The sequence below is a fragment of the Sardina pilchardus genome, chromosome 5, assembly GCF_963854185.1.
Source record: "Sardina pilchardus chromosome 5, fSarPil1.1, whole genome shotgun sequence".
In the NCBI taxonomy this organism is placed as follows: domain Eukaryota; kingdom Metazoa; phylum Chordata; class Actinopteri; order Clupeiformes; family Clupeidae; genus Sardina; species Sardina pilchardus.
The window spans coordinates 21,839,581-21,856,251 of record NC_084998.1 but is presented as its reverse complement, the minus strand read 5'-3'; the positions used below and the strand labels follow the sequence as shown (position 1 = coordinate 21,856,251).

Genomic DNA, 16,671 nt, shown 5'->3' with positions numbered 1-16,671 from the left:
TGGTGCGTTCGCATGAGTCTGTGCGTCCCTTTTCCTTCCACATTCCACACGCTCCTTGGTGGATTTGCTCTGGCCACAACAGTGCTGTCATTCTGTGGTCGTGGGATGATGTGAGTCCCACCCCCCATGCAGTCCAACCATATAGACTGTCCTATAAATACAGCCTACGGTCCCAACAGTACACATGCTCAAACTGTGTACTCATACACATACAGTACTTAAAGCATAAAACCCACCACAGCAGAGCAGGGTCATAGCATAGTATTCTTCTGACTCTGGGGGTTTCTCTTTTTCCAGTTCTCTGCTGCTGTCTCCTCTGTGTAGGTGTGTACACATCATCTGGTTTCGAAAGACATTTTGGATGATTTCCTATGACATCTTACTTTTGTAAACTTGTACCAGCTACTTAACTGTAACTGTTTGCATAGACATGATGGTTGTGATGAATGCTGAACACATATAGTAGGCTATTGTGTAAAAGTCCAGGGCCACTATTATATTTGTTGCTTAAGCAAGGCTATAATGCCCACATCATTTTTATTCCCAATGTCTTTGATGCAGCCAGAAAATACTAGAAATGTGTCCACACTATTTAAAAACAAACATCTCAGGAACAGTCGATGTGTACCTGTTGAAGTGCAATGAGTCACCTCCGTGCGTCCCCCCTCCCACCACCACTCAAACCATCCATCACCTAAACCATCCACATATTACTTGTGTCACGATGGCTGTTTGCCCAGCTGTTTCCCCCTCACCAAATTAAACATGACTCATCAGCGGAGGACCTGAGCTCCTGCTCAGCCGCATGAGTCGTATGAATATGATCTCGTGTTGGCTGGTGTCCGGGTGAAAGCAGGTTCTGGGCCAGTTCTGCCCTTGATCCGGCACCGATCCGGCCCTGATCCGCTACACCCACGCCACCTCTCTGGGCAGGATCAGCGGCCGATGCCCCAGAACCCACTCTTATTTGCGCTGAGGCGTTCGAGAGAGCAGGTCAATATGCAAACAATGTGGACTTAGAGAGGAAGTGTAAACAAACAACTGGGCCAACTTTTTGTTATCTGCAAACCACAATGAGTGAGGACAGCACGGCTAGACCGCAAATGCAAATATGCAGCTCGGGCTGGTTTCTGCACATGTTGTGCTTGTCCGTTTCTTCAGCAGAAGAAGTCATCCTCCATGTATAACATCTGGTTGATCCTTTTAATACATGTCCACTCATGCGCTCCAGATGCGTTTTATTGTAGAGATATGACACAGAAATGGAGATTTATGCCTCTGATCGTCACACTGTATTCTCTGTTTCCTGTAGGCACTGACCCCCCCTCGGCGTCTCAGTAAATTTCCAGTGGCCTTTCCCCAGGCCCTGGCTCAGTCTCCAGCCGTTCACATGCCCCCTGGTCTCATGGTCTCAGCCCCGGCCCTCCCCCAAGCCCATTACTGCGTGCTGGCTCGCGTTGATGGATTGCTCCACAGGCCGGTCTTGAGTCGACACCCTTGGTCCTTGGACCACAGCCAGGTGTTTGGGTCATTGTTACCCCCCCCCCATACTCACATACACACCATACTCACACAGTCATATACACACACACACACACACACACACACACACACACACACACACACACACAGACACACTACACACACCTTACCCTCCCACACACTTTTCCTCCCCAGCCGACTTCCCACGTCACAGCATTCCAGCTCCTCTTATCTGCAGACTCCCGTAGCCGAGAGATACCACTCACACAGGAAGTGTGTTAAGAAAAATCAACACAACAGTCCTCCACAACGATGAATTAATTGCTGTAAACACTTTCTCTCCCACAAACACGCGGCCATGTGAAGAAAAATCTGTTCTGCATCACCCCCCGCCCTTTTCCGTCCACCACACTCTAGTTCTGTCTGTCTCTTTCTTTCTTTCTTTCTTTCTTTCTGTCTTTCTATCACTACTTTACTTTCTTTCACTAATTTCTTTATCCAGTATGTGGGGAACCCTTCAGGATGTACTGCCACCCTGGTGAATGAATGTTAAAAAGAACATTTGGGTTCATTGAAAATGGACAGAATTTTCAGAATTTTAAAAATCGCACACTGTCCTTTTTTTTAGAACGTTCAAACCTCCCCTGTGTGGGCTGGCTGGCTGGCTGGCATCCATTAGAGTGCCAGTAAGCAGCCATCTAGGTCAACCTACTCACTGGTCAGCCAAAACGTCTCCGGACCCCAATCCTGATCTGGCTGTATCTTGGTTTATGTACTGAAAAAGAACAAAAAAAGGACATTCCTGCTGGATAATGAAAAAGGTAACCGCAAACCCGCCGGGGTGTAATTCCAATCCCTGGACTGTGAGCACACAAACAGCCAGGCCCGTGTGATAACACAACTCCAGGGCCCATCTTGGCAGGACTTCTGTGGGTCTGGGGCTCCCATCAGACCACTGTTGCATATTATCTGTGTGAGCAAACTCCCCCCTTCCTCACACACACACACACACACACACACACACACACACAGACACACACATACACACATGCACACACACACACACACACACACACACATGCACACACACACACACACACACACACACACACACACACGCACGCACGCACGCACGCACGCACGCACGCACGCACGCACGCACGCACGTACGCACGCACGCACGCACGCACACACACACACACACACACACACACAACCCTCCCAACTCAAAACGGGCCCCAGAGAACTGGGCCAGAGGGGTCGACCGCCACAGCAGCAGAGACACCACGAAGGCGGAATGACCCGCTCTCCCTCGGTAGGGAATCATCCACTTACTCCTCCGCAGGATAGACAAAACTCCTCCAACCGTGACGGCAAAGAGCTGGCCCCGCGGAGGGAGATGTTTGGGCAACAATAGCACGGTCTGGGCAGGAGAATCACAACTCCAAGGCTCGAGGTGCAGCAATCAGACGACCCCCAAACTCCAATCAGATGGTGCAATGTCTGTGTATTGTAAATCACCATGTTTATAACCCTCTGCCTAGCAGTCTGTGCCAACTCTGCTTTGAATCTCTTCAATGTCTCTGGAGGTGGAAGAAGCATCCAGTCTTTCCAGGAACGCTTCCCAGTGGACTGACTTGGCTATCCGGAATAACAAATACAGTCATCGCTCTGAAACGAGTGGTGAAAATTATAGTGTTACATTTTGGAATGTGAATAGACCCCCCTGTAGGGTGACCTTGAAGTGATGACCTATGCGTGGCCTCTGCCATAAACCAACATGGTTCTCTGTGACTGGGACTTCCTACTGCGCACCTAGTGGTTAGTGCTGTTTGTGTGACCTGTAGGTGGACATCTGATACCTTTAACCCAAAATGTGCATGTGAAAATACACTCTCTGTGCCACTGTGAAAACAGACTATGTTAGTCTACACAGACTATGGTGTTAGGCTAATTCGTGTTGAAAAGCATTGTGGTTTATGTAGTTTGGTTGGACGTAGCAGTAGCACAGGAGCCAATAGTGGTTAACTGTTCTCATGCATTCCACCATGAAGACCCAGAACATCAACAATGGCAGTAAAACTTAAAGGGGAAAGAAAGGATGATCCCTCTTGACATTCTCATGATTTCTGGGAAGAGACAATGGCTTAACAGAACTGCTGCTTTGCATGTCGGGAGCAGGCTGTCTGTATATCATCAGCCCCTGGAAAAAGCACACACAGACAGACAGACAGACAGACACAGACATACACACACACATTTACAGTCCAAACCTTATGCATGTGTATTCATTTTTGTTTTCTCTTATTGTGCACTTTTCTTTGGATGATGGGGGGGGTTACTAGCGGCCAAAGTTAACATGGCGACAGCATCTGTTTCTAATTAAGATCGCCCCTCCCCCCTCACAATGCCCCCCCTGCACGATTTTTATTCCCTCCCTCATACGTGCCTCTAGAAAGCTCTCTTTGGTTCTCTCTTTCACTGCCACTTACCCCCATCCCCTTCTCCGCCCACCCACCCCATCCACTGCTTCACTCCACCTCTTCTCTCCTCTCATCTGTGTCGTCTCTTTTTCTCTCCCTCTCTCTCTCTCTCTCCCTCTCTCCCTCTCTCTCTCTCTCTTTCTCTCTTCGCCGTGTATGAGCTGGTCAGTATGGACAGCATGGGATGCATGTGGACTCTGGGGCTCGTCTGTCTCTCTCTGACCCTCGGGTGGACACAGGGACAGTCCACCAACAACTACTCCAGGTGAGGAGGAGATATGGATTGCATGAGTAGGGTGTGGGGAGGTGGGGGTGGTTTGTTCCTATTCTCTACAGTAGCAGTGTGATGGGGTGAGGCGATTTGGTGTTTATACTGGACGTTGTGGTCACAGGTGGGCAGAAGTGGGCCAAGGGGATCTAGACGTCTGTTATGAGGATTTAGCAGAATTAGGATTTGGACTGTAACATTTTCCATTCTACTTTGGAACTAAGCCTTAGCATTAGGCAGCCCGTCCCACCCACCCATCCAACCACCGCACAGGTGAAATCTCCAGCGGGTTTAAATGTTTACAACTGTCAGTTTTACTTGTTTACTACTGGTCTTAAAAAAGCAACAACAACAACAACAACCTTGTCCACAGTCTCATTGTCCTTTCACTCCCATGTGGTGCATGGAGTAGCATGTAGGGCAGTGTTTGCCTCATCCCCTGCTCCCATAATTTGGGTCACCTCAGATGGTTAGTAATTAGGGATCCATGGCGGCAGGCAGCCCCGCTGCAGATGTTTGTGCAACGGGGCTGGTGGGGGCTGCTGGTGGTGTCAGAGTCAGCCGAGCTGAAGCTCAGGGTTGACTCAGGTCGCCTTGGCTCGCGAGGCTCCGCTGGCGTCTCCAGACGCACGGGGCGCTCGGCGATACAATCTGCTTTACAGGAGAGTTAGGACATTCCTTGGAAGTGCTTCACTTCCCAGCATTCTGCGAGTGAGGCAATGGGCTGTGATTCTGGAATTTTCCGGAACTTTCTGGTGCTTTCTACCCCTTGATGGCCAGAGGTGATTTCATATACTGACTCAGCAACTGTCCGTGGGCGAATGACCTCGGCTGTCTAGTTTGGGAATTACTGTCAACTCAGATGGTCGTCTAATGATGCAAAAGGCACACAAAACGCTTGCGCTCATTTACAACTTCACATGGTTGTGTTGCTGCTTTTGTGTAACGAGACTGCTATAAAACTATGTCTGGCACCAGTCTTTCTCAGAACACTGTCCAGAGCGTCAGATCATTCGCCAGTGAACAACTTTTTATCCTTGAAAGTGGCGTAGTAGTATTTAGGCTACCGCACAGGGAGTTATTTTGGATGGGGAGTTTGGATAAAATATTTAGACAGACTGTGAATGTGAAAGCCAGCTGATGGAAAGGTTGAGTTGAGAACCAGTAGGAATGCAAAGAGAGGGAGACAGTTATTTTGCCATTGCAGATGTTAAATTTACATGCTGTGGCACATGCATATTTACTTTGATTTGCGTGTATTTGAAGTAATAAGAGAGACAGAACGATAGAAAGATACGTTGATGGTGGAGAATGGAGAGAGAAAGAGAGAGAGACGCACTGCTTTCCATTGCCATAGTTCATAATTGTACAATTATCATTATTCTGTTTAACTTGTGTTTCCCCCTTTTCCCTTGCCCTCCCCTTTTGATGTATTTGACCCAAATGCTTTGGCAATACTGTACAACGTTATGGTCATGCTAAAAAAGCTCCTTTTGAATTTTGAATTTGAATTTGAGAGAGAGATAGAGAGAGAGATAGAGAGAGAGAAAGAGACAGATTGGAGGATGAGACATTGATGGGGGTGGATGGTGTTAGTGGAATGTCATACCCCCTCTGGGTCCAGACTACTGTCTGCTCTCCCCGCTCCAGCCCCCTAGCCCTCCCAGTTCTTGTGACCCCCCCACCCCCAATGCCTGACACCAGAGACAGGGGGGGCTACTGAGATGGAGCAGCCCGCTGAGCTGGAGAGAGATGAAGCATGCAAACAATGAGTCATTGCTCACTGTCATGGTCTGTGTGCTAGTGTGCAACCGTGTATGTCTCTCTCTGTGTGTGTGTGTGTGTGTGTGTGTGTGTGTGTGTGTGTGTGTGTGTGTGTGTGTGTGTGTGTGTGTGTGTGTGTGTGTGTGTGTGTGTGTGTGTGTGTATTTTTGTGAGTATGTGTGCCGAGTGTATGTGTTTTTCTTTCATTTGTGTGTGTGTGAGAGAGAGAGAAAGAGAGAGAGAGAGAGAGAGAGAGAGAGAGAGAGAGAGAGAGAGCACAACAAATACATATTTGGCAGTCATTCGTCATTCCTTAACCCTTGGTTGGCTGGAGGGTAGCATGTGACTCTGTCCCTCTGTCGTCCCCAGGCCTGTGTTCCACTGTGGGGGGAACGTGGATGGAGACACCGGCTTCGTGGGCAGTGAGGGCTTCCCAGCCTTCTACAAACACGACAGCAAATGCACCTGGTACATCACTGTGAGTTCTCCTTCCTGCGTCACGCACACTCATGCAATTACTCTTAACTTTCTTATTCTCTAATGTACACTCCCCAGTCTTGCCTCATCTGAACGCATTATCATAAATATTTAACACTTACTTATTCACTCTTTGACTGACTCACTCACTCACTCACTCTTTTACTCATTCACTCACCGACTCACTCTTTCACTCACTCATTCACACTCACTCACTCACTCACTCACTCACTCACAAACTCATTCACTCACTCACTCACTCACTCATTCATTCACTCACTCACTCACACACTCACACACTCACTCACTCACTCACTCACTCACTGACTCACTCACTCACTCTTTTACTCACTCACTCACTCACTCACTCACTCTTTTACTTACTCACTCACTCACTCACTCACTCTTTTACTTACTCACTCACTCACTCACTTACTCACTCACTCACTCACTCACTCACTCTTTTACTCACTCACTTCTTTTCACATCTCCTCTCCTTCAGGTCCCGGAAGGGAACGTGGTCATTCTCACCTTCAGGATCTTCGACCTGGAGGCCGACTCCCTCTGTCGCTATGACTACCTGGACGTCTACAACGGCCACTCCAACTTGGTAGAGAAGCTGGGGCGCTTCTGCGGAACGTTCCGGCCCGGCACACTCATGTCCACCTCCAACACCATGATGCTGGAGATGGTGTCCGACTCGGGCACCGGGGGGAGGGGATTCCTAGGCTACTTCCAGGCAGGAAAGCCCCATGCTGATGGTGAGGCCTTGGTAGTGTGTACAAGTTCTAAAGCAAATAGCCCCAAGGCCATAACAGAAAATTCTTGCTGGTGAACTATAACCTACTTTCTGGACAGTGTTCCGTGTTTGGTGTTCGGAGAAGTCACGACGTGTTGCGAAAATTGATTCAGCCACGGTAGGCAACAGCGTCACAACAGCACACCAGTGCAAGGACGTCAAGGCGTTATGTAACAGAAATTGAATACTTGGACATGTGCTTCTGTTGCTCAACTGATAGTAATATTCCCCTGTGGAACTACATCCCATCAACACCATGAATTTGGCTCTCCCTAGGGAGCCCATACAGAGACTGAACAGTTGACATTTAGCTTTACAGCTTTTAGCTTTGCATCAGGTATAGTTATAAATGAACCTTGTCAACCTATGTGCTACTTTCAGAAAAGCTGGCTGGGCCATTTCAAAGAGACTAAACCCAGAGATGATCGGGGCACTCAGATAAATTATGAACTTATTTTATTGTGGTGCACAATCAACTGACGTGTGTCTTCCTCAGCGTCAAAACAGTAGTTATAAACAAATAGTTATAAATGAACCTTGTAAACCTATGTGCTGCTTTGTTTCATCTTTTAGATCAGCTTTGCGGAGGGAAATACACCAAGTCCCAGGGGTCACTGCAAACCCCCAACTGGCCACAGAAACACTACCCACCTGGGGTCACCTGCTCCTGGCTTATCACCGTGGAGCCTAACATGGTTAGAACCTTTCTTATAACCTGCTTTAAACACTCATACTCATACACATGACTGCAATAATACACATGCATTTGGTAAACTGGAATTGTGAGAACTGGTCGTATGAGAACGGACTTTGTTGTTATTGTTGTTGTTGTTTGTCTGCAGGCTATTGAGGTGAACTTTGAGAAGTTTACCGTTGAGGGAGACACTTACTGTCGCTTTGACTATGTGGCACTTTACAATGGAGGAGAGAGGGAGGACTCCAGACGCATTGGCAAATACTGTGGAGAGGTGCCCCCCAAGTATGTGCAGATTGTGCGTGTGTGTGTGTGTGTGTGTGTGTGTGTGTGTGTGTGTGTGTGCGCGCATGCGTGTGTGTGTGTGCTCAGTATTCCCCAATGGAACTGAGTTGATGAGTTGAAAGATATTTTGTGTGTCTGTGCGTTTGTGCCTTTATGAGAAGCAGAACTGTAATCCCCAGTGATTTTGCACTTTCACAGATATTAGTGTAATTATGTCTAACTGCTTGCATGCTCTTGCATTCCCAATAATTTTCTGTTCCCAGATCATAGAGCTCCATGTAACTCCATCTCTCTTCTCTCTCTCTCTCTCTCTCCCTCTCCCTCCCTCTCTCCTCTGCAGGGAGATAGTGAGTAATGGCAATGTCCTGCTGGTGCAGTTTGTGTCCGACACCAGCGTCACCTCCGACGGCTTCATGGCCACCTACCGCAGTATCCCCCGCGGCTCCAAGCCGCCCACCACGGGGGAGGACGTCGTGACCGGACCCCGCGTGGGGTCTGAATCCCGCGTGCCTGTGGTCAGAACCGACCGGCCCGTCAAACCCGAGAAATCACAGCCCAGGAAGCCCACGGCGAAACCCGCCACGACCACTACCACCACCACGACGGTGCGGCCCACGCCAAAGCCTAAACCCGTCCGGCCGGTCAGGCCAGCCAGGCCGGTGAAGCCACAGCGCAGACCTGTGACCAAACCTGAGAACGGCAAGCCAACAAGAACCAGAGGTGAGAGAGAGAGAGGGAGGGAGGGAGGGAGGGGGTGGGAGTGAAAGTGTGAAAGTGTGAAAGAGTGAAAGTGTGAATGAGTAAGTGAGTACTGTAAGTGAGTAAGTGAGTAAGTGAGTAAGAGATAAGTGAAAGTGTGAGAGAGTGAGTGTGAGTGCCGAGAGAGAGAGAGAGAGAGACATTTTTGATAAAAACAACCAAGCATTTGTTCAGCATGTTTTACAAAATAGAGAGTGTGTCCCTTCTCCAAATATGAGAAAAATGTGAAATGTTTCATTTTCCAGCTCCCCTGAACCCACTGTGTGCACAGGCATGCAAAAGAGATGGAAACATCAAGGCCAGCTACTGTGCCAGTGAATTTGGTAAGTTCCTATTTGCATTACTGGATGGGATGTGAATGCTCAAACTCAGCAATGCATCAGACATAAGCAATGCTCTCCGCAAGGAGAGGTCTGTGGTGGAAAAAAACGGTATAAAACTTGAATATGTCAATTCATATAATATAATATCATATTACATATTGATATATCATTCATAATGATATTCAGATCAAGCTGATTCAGCTTTATACTGACTTATTGAACTGAATTTATTGGTGTCATCTCCCTCTGTTCCCATGGACAGCGATCACTGCTAGGCTGACAGCAGTTACGCCCAAGCCTGGCGGTGGGGTGCAGATCTCCGCCACCCTCATCAAGGCCTACAAGGCCGGCCGGCTGACCATCACCCAGGCTGGAGCGGACATGTCCATCAAAATGGTCTCCATGTGCCAGAAATGCCCCGTGCTACGCAGAGGTGCGGACATATTTATTCTTTTTCTTTTTGTTTTTTTACATACAGGGGTCAAGATGTTATTCTATGATATAGTCATGTTTGAATATGCAACAAAATCAGTTTCAATCATTGATTGTTTAGAAATGAAAATTAATAGAATATGAATAGGAAATGCATAGGACATTTATCACTGACTTTGCTCACACACTCACCCACTCCCTACACTCCCTCACTCACTCATTTACTCACTAACTCACTTACTCTCCCTATACCTCACTCACTCACTCACTCACTCAATAATTCACTTACTCCCTCTCCCTCCCTCACTCACTCACTTACTCAATAACTCCCTCCCTCCCTCCCTACCTCACTCACTCACTTACTCAATAACTCCCTCCCTCACTCCCTCCCTCACTCACTCACTCACTCACTCACTCACTCACTCACTCACTCACTCAATAACTCACTTACTCCCTCCCTTCCTCACTTACTCAATAACTCCCTCCCTCCTTCCCTCCCTCACTCACCCATATCGTTGTGTTCTTTCAGGTGGCAGCTACATCCTGATGGGTCAGGTGGACGAGGATGGCCGCGGCACCCTGGCACCTGGCAGCTTCACTGCCCTCTACAAGGCTCCTCACCACAAGATCCTCACCAACATCAGCAACCAGCCATGCTAACGCCTCACAAACACTCCCACAGGCACAGCAGCTCACCACCGCTGAGACAAGCACCACCACCGCTGAGACAACACCACCACCGCTGAGACCAGCACCAGCAGGCGTGTTGCGACTGAAGCAGGCAGGGTATGGAAAACAGATCATACATGGAAGGAAATGAAGTCAGAGATGCACACACTCTCCTTTTACCATAACAGGACTGGTATTAGAAAAACAAAAGTACAATAATGAAAAATACAGCTGAAGTGTGAAAAGGCCAAAACTCTTAACTTGCAGCCGAGGTATCCGTCCGTACTTTTTTACGAGGAGCTCATAGTACAAAGCGACAGCTTTATAACTTCACATAGTGGGACTATATTTTTTACTACAAGTTTTATACACGCAGACATGTCGCATATTATATTTCTATGTAAATTATGATGATGTCTTTGAATAAAAAACAACTTTTATATAACACAATCTGCAGTCTTTCTCTCCTATTAATTTTTTTTAAAGCAGCTGCATGGGACAAAGAAATTTCCAGTCTGCTTGAAGAATCTGTTGTCTTTGCCAGGAGTATAGCTTGCCTTTTTGGGCTATAAAATGTTCCACTGTGTACATTTACCAACAAGCTTAATACACTTTGACTTTTCATGTGTCATAATACCATAATCATAAGCTGTGATGGACACCCTGAGTATGTAAACATTCACGTGGGTAAATGTCTTTTCAATACATCATCTGACTACTACATTTGAAAATGTTACATAATAGTCTCTGTGTTTTGCTATAGTCGTGACTTGTGGCTTACAGTGCCGTCATGGTCTCTACGTCCTAGGTGACAGCCTGTTAATCAAGATCTTCATTCTCTACGGCTCCAGGCTTTGCCTTTCAGTGCCATGACAACACAGGCCACTATCCGTCATGTTATGTAATATCCTGTCTCCCAGAAAGGTTCTCAGGTTCTTTCTTTTCCCATAAGTCTATTGTACTCTGAAACTAAATGTCAAAGAATTGCTAATGTCCTCGCCGCAACAACAACAACAAAAAAACATAAGTGTGTGTTAGTGTTGGGGGGTGCATTCCATTAATTAATTTAGCTTTGTTGTAGATATGGTCGATTAAAAGGCTTGAATCAGTTCAGCATTCACATGTGGATGAGTCAACGTACAGTGAAAATAGTCAAATGTCAGATATAACTGAGTCTTCTGAGAGATTAGCTTTTCAGACTGTCATGTTGCATGTTGAAGTCATGCATTTAAGAATTAATCTTTTTCCTCAGTCTCACTGATACATGGGGAAATAGTGCCATCATGTGGTACTAATATGAAACTGCTTCCATATTCATTTCAACAGGGCTTTAGAGATGGAGTGCGGCGGTTTATATATATATATAAAAAATAAAACTGTACAAGAACATCAATTACTCTTTTGTACAGACAGAGAAGATCAGTATGCCATTTTATGTAATCTTAAATTAGCCCTTCTACTTGTGACATAATACTTTATCTGCAGAGAAAAAAAACAAACTACATGCAATAATGACAAAAAGCTCTAACCAGAGCACTGAGAATAATATTTTAATTCAATTTGTACACATCTTTAATGCGTTATAAAATGCTTTACCATTACCATTACCTATGACAACAAAAACACAAAGAAAGACACTAATGACGTTTGAACCATGCACTAGCATATTATATTCATCACAATCAGAAATGTTTCCTAAATAGACAATCAAGGGCTATTCATAATGGAATCGAAATAGGTTAGGGGGCCCCTGTCCCCCAAAATCCAGAAAACCTGCAATCCAAATTATGGTCTATCAGTCAAAGTAACATTTCGTAACATTTCACATAGTCAATGCGCTTTCTGTTTTTAATGGTGCCTGGTGCCGCCTGTGTACGTTAATATGTAACTAGGCAAGTTTTCATTGAGTTTTTATCGTTTTTCTTATATTTGCCAAGGGCTATGCAGAGAACTACACATTTACGGACCCGGGGAGTAAAACCCTTCGCCCATGACACTCAAGAAGCATCTGTGTGGGGCTCCACATTTGTCCAGATTCTAAAAATGAATACTAGCAAGAAAATGTATCATTACTGTAACATGGCTGTCTGTCAAAGTCACTTAATATGCATGCATTCTCAAAAAAACAAAGAGGCAAAGTAGAATACAAGGGTGATGGTTTCAGTTCTTTAAAATTTAATAGATTCAACAGAATCAGGTTTGACATTGCAAGATATCAATCTTTTAGTCACAATTTTGCTTATATAAAAAAAAGAACATCTAGCAAAGAAATAGCCATTCTAGACCACAGTAGACATTAATGGGATTGATTAGCTTACAGTGAGACTTCACTCACACACAAACTTACATAAACAAGCATTTGCACACGTATGCAGATGCACACACACTCACACACACGCACACATACATACACACACGCACTCACACACACACTCACATGCACGCACACTCACATGCACACACACACGCAAGCACACATGAATAAATACATATAACTCCACAAGATACCTTTACAGAGACAAAGGACAAGAAAGACAAGAGACAATGGACAAATCCAGACACTAAAATGCACTTCAGGCTAATATTTGTAAACACAATTCCTGCTTATTTTGCATTTACGTCCTTTCTTTTTCCTTGCAATCTCCATATCCACAGGACATACCCAAAGCACCATCAACAACGTCATCTTCACATTTTCAAGCGCAAAGTTCTCTACAGTCCTAACATACTTTTTTTTAAATCTCTATTGTATCTCTATATAGGGGAGTAAGAAACACTGGAGGTTTTTTTTCTGCCCCAAACCACAGCTAGAAACACCATTACTACTAGACACTATTCCTGATTCTCTGGACAGTCCCGATCATAAGGAGTGCAAAAAAGCGAGCCCCGTCAGATGAACCGCCATCACGGAAAAAAGAGTGGGGGCCACATCACCGAGGGGGCCACTGGGATGGTCGGGGGCAAGGACGACTTGCTGGGCACGGCTGTGCTGAAGGCTGCTAGGTGGGCGGCGGGAGGCAGGCAGGGGGGTCAGGCAGGCTAGTAGGTGGCGTCTATCACGTTGTCCATCTGGTGCCGGTAGCTGATCCGGGCCTTCTGGGAGAGGTAGACCCGGCGCACGCTACCCCCGCCACCGCCACCGCCCTCACTGTCACACGCCCAGGAGGAGGAGGAGAACTCCGGCTTCACCTCCCCAGAGGGCACTGAAAGGAGGACAAGAAGGAGGAGAGGAGAGGAGCGAAAGGGAGAGGAGAGGGGAGGGGATGAGGAGAGGAGAGGAGAGGAGAAGAGAGGGGAGGGGAAAAAAGTGGATGGAGAGGGTGAAGAAAGAGAAAGAGAGCAGAAAATGAGAAAGGAAGATGAGAATCAATCACAATGACACAAACACACACAGGAGGTACAATGTACTTAAAATAATGTAAGCTATTTATTTCAACAAAATGTATTAGTCCACTGTTGTCCAGTGCAGCCTTAAGAGATGGAGGACATCTTACCTGCTGGGGGTGGACAGAGTCTTCCTTTGCCTCGGCCTTTAGCGTGGCGGTAGAAGGGAAAGCACTGTAAAACCTTCACTCCCATGACTGCAGCTGTAGGGTCAGACCTGTTGGCAAAGAGGCAATAGCTGTAGGCATTAGCGGTTTTATCTTTGCACTATGCCTTATGTAACCTTTCATTACCAACACACTGAGTTTATATGACACAAGAGCGGTGTTATATTGCACAACAGCTCATGCTTCCTATGTCGCATAAGATTTGCAGTTTGCATTCCAGTGTAGCCTATTCCCTCTGTTTTCTCAAAAGTGTATTCCACGCTATTGCAACTATTGGTAGAAGTAAGCATGTAAGTAAACATGCAAGTCTGGAGTGATGAAAAGCACGTACATGCTCTAAAAGTCGTGCAACAGGCATCTAATTATCTTGCATTACTAAGTAGTCAAGTTCTTGAGACGACACCTGATCCCCGTTGTCCTCTTTTGAGGCATGCAAGAGTCCAGGCTATTGCCACGCTTACCCGAGTTGCCTATACTTTAACATCCCCTCTCCAAAAGCCATGTAAACAGATCTCTGAGCTCTAATGCAATTCGAATCCAAAGGCAAACCCATCCTGAATTAAGGACATGCTTTCCTGACGGATTGGCGAACTATGGGATGAAAGCCCTGTTAGAAGTGGTAAGCCACATTAAAAGCAACTACATCATTTTCTACGAAACAACGTTATGTAAACGCCCAGATAATCCAAGAGGAACTAGAGCATCCTTGCTGTCCTCGGACACGGATGACGCTGCCAAGCACAACAATCACCAGCCAAATCAGTATGTCATCGTTAAGATAAACAGCGTCTCCACCCATTTATAGCCGTTGAAATCCTTACATTTCCATCCACACAATTAACTTTACAATTAGAAGCTCCTGTAGAAATAATAATAATAATAATAATAATAAAAATGGCAAGTGGCATTTCCATTTCCTCATTTTACTTCATTTGCACACGGCTCGGAAATATTTTCAATTAAATGTCAATAAAAGTAAACAATGATGGAAGTAGTGTTTTCGATCAGCAAATGTATTGGCAATTATGTTTACTCATAAAACATGCGCATTCGCATATATTCTCACGCCTCCTCGGTTGCCGTTGCCTATTACCAAAGAATCACGGAGGGTAAACTTACCTGTTTTATATTAAAATGCATCCAGTGTATAGTGTCGCGCTGAATATAGCCTTGGTTAGGATAGAAACAACTCCTCCATTTGTTTTTTGTTTCTTTATGTTTGGAGATGGCTGCGCCGACGTTGTGAACCGAATGCATTCCCAGTGGATAAAGATGTGTTGCCTAGCCCCTGTCTGGTTTTTCCGTTACCCCGGTTGCGCGCTAACTCCACTGAGCGTGCGCGGAACGCCATGGGAAATTTCCACAAGTCTTAAAATACCTAATCCTCACCGCGTGGCTCCGGGTCAAAACACCGACATTGTCTGCTCAACCCCTCCCGCGTCTACTGAACGCTTAATACTTTGGCAACAAAGGCATGTTCTAATGCAGCCGCAGTCATTGAGGGAAAATAATGGGAACAAAATTGTAGGTAAGGGCTGTCAGCGTTGTCAGGTACAACAGATGTACAGAATTAGGATGCAGATAGACAGAATGGAGATGGAACATTTCAGTACGATTTCTCCATTATTCATGAGTATTTTGTAACTTAGACCTGCTTCATTAATTTACATATAGGCCCAGGCTAAAGCTGGTGAATATATTGGCATAAAGAGATACACATGTAGAACTGTTACACTGTAGCCTACAACATTGTTTTAGCATTGTATGCAATTATCTTCAAGTAACCACGGATCTGTGTAGGCCTATAACGAACTCAGTGGTGAAACAAACACTGTTTGGATTTAAACCAATCAACCTTTCAACTGGAAAGTAATCCAAAGAAATGTGTCTGGCAAAGTAGCCTGTCCGAAGTGTACAATTGGATTCCAAGATAAACAGATCTATTAGGTAAGACTCACCTCACCACAAGAGAATCTTGTGTGCATGGCCTACTACTGTCTAACTAACGAGCCATTCACCTGAAAGAAGCATTGATCCCAAGGCCAATCAGATTAAAAGTGATTGTTCTAAACACTGATGCCAGGTCAGTACAGTTCTTGGTAAATGGGACCAATAAAGCTGCTGGCTCTGATCGTGCACCAGCGATCCTAACGACACCACCCAGAGGGAAAAAAACAGGAAGCGACTGTTTGATTAAAGGGTGCATATGAGTAGAATTAGCTTGCTGCTTTGTCTCCAACTCTTCATTACCTTCCCGCTATGCTATTCAGAAGGGGGGTCTTAAATAGGCCTCTCACACTCTGTAACAATATAGGCTACACACTTTATTTTGACGTCGGTAAATCAGATACACAGCTCATTTTAGTGTGCTCAGTAAATAGGCCTACTGAGAAACTGTATAAATCTAGTAGGCCTATCTGTATAAATCACACAAAATGCGGAACAAAAATGAACCCTTCAGAAGTTACATCAAAAACACCAAGTAAAGGAATGTTTCTCACATTCATTTCAGGGAAATAAAAAAAATCGGTTTATTGAGTCTAGCAGAGTAGAAAAACATGTATCTTCAAAGTATAAAAATGTACACAAGAAAAAAATACTGTAGTGTAAGGTAGATAATTCAGAGTGTAATATTACATTTTCATTTGTATGTCTGTCCTGCCTATCTGCATCACATGCATCCTG

General features: G+C 45.6%; 3 protein-coding genes across 3 annotated transcripts in view; 1 reads left to right on the top strand and 2 right to left on the bottom strand.

The window, feature by feature from the left end:
* The first annotated feature begins 3,999 nt into the window (after positions 1 to 3,999).
* On the top strand, positions 4,000 to 10,885 carry pcolcea (procollagen C-endopeptidase enhancer a). Its single transcript, XM_062536919.1, has 9 exons — positions 4,000 to 4,230; positions 6,367 to 6,475; positions 6,977 to 7,235; positions 7,847 to 7,968; positions 8,116 to 8,252; positions 8,593 to 8,972; positions 9,257 to 9,334; positions 9,597 to 9,767; positions 10,296 to 10,885. The coding sequence occupies exons 1-9, from the start codon at positions 4,136 to 4,138 to the stop codon at positions 10,424 to 10,426; spliced, it is 1,482 nt and encodes a 493-aa protein (XP_062392903.1). The 5' UTR covers positions 4,000 to 4,135; the 3' UTR covers positions 10,427 to 10,885.
* A 1,702-nt stretch (positions 10,886 to 12,587) lies between these two features.
* si:ch211-237l4.6 (uncharacterized protein LOC446130 homolog) lies at positions 12,588 to 15,337 on the bottom strand. Its single transcript, XM_062537431.1, has 4 exons — positions 15,268 to 15,337; positions 14,448 to 14,475; positions 13,930 to 14,036; positions 12,588 to 13,638 (listed from the first exon to the last, which is right to left on the bottom strand). Exons 1-4 carry the CDS (start codon positions 15,335 to 15,337, stop codon positions 13,475 to 13,477), a joined length of 369 nt encoding a protein of 122 aa, XP_062393415.1. The 3' UTR covers positions 12,588 to 13,474.
* A 1,155-nt stretch (positions 15,338 to 16,492) lies between these two features.
* The window catches only part of tmem88a (transmembrane protein 88 a), a 4,995-nt gene continuing 4,816 nt past the window's right edge, over positions 16,493 to 16,671 (bottom strand). The window contains exon 3 of the mRNA XM_062536918.1: positions 16,493 to 16,671. This exon is cut by the window's right edge and continues 923 nt beyond it. The gene's annotated coding sequence lies outside the window, so the exon portion shown is untranslated.

Excerpts from the sequence above, each read along its gene's own strand:
- pcolcea (XM_062536919.1), top strand. The coding sequence starts at position 4,136 with ATGGACAGCATGGGATGCATGTGGACTCTGGGGCTCGTCTGTCTCTCT. Across the intron at positions 7,969-8,115 it reads TCACCGTGGAGCCTAACATG|GCTATTGAGGTGAACTTTGA; the intron begins GTTAGAACCTTT and ends GTTTGTCTGCAG. Across the intron at positions 8,253-8,592 it reads TGTGGAGAGGTGCCCCCCAA|GGAGATAGTGAGTAATGGCA; the intron begins GTATGTGCAGAT and ends TCTCCTCTGCAG.
- si:ch211-237l4.6 (XM_062537431.1), bottom strand. The coding sequence starts at position 15,337 with ATGGCGTTCCGCGCACGCTCAGTGGAGTTAGCGCGCAACCGGGGTAAC. Across the intron at positions 14,476-15,267 it reads AAAAACCAGACAGGGGCTAG|AGGGGATGTTAAAGTATAGG; the intron begins GCAACACATCTT and ends TGGCTTTTGGAG. Across the intron at positions 13,639-13,929 it reads ACTCTGTCCACCCCCAGCAG|TGCCCTCTGGGGAGGTGAAG; the intron begins GTAAGATGTCCT and ends TCCTCCTTTCAG.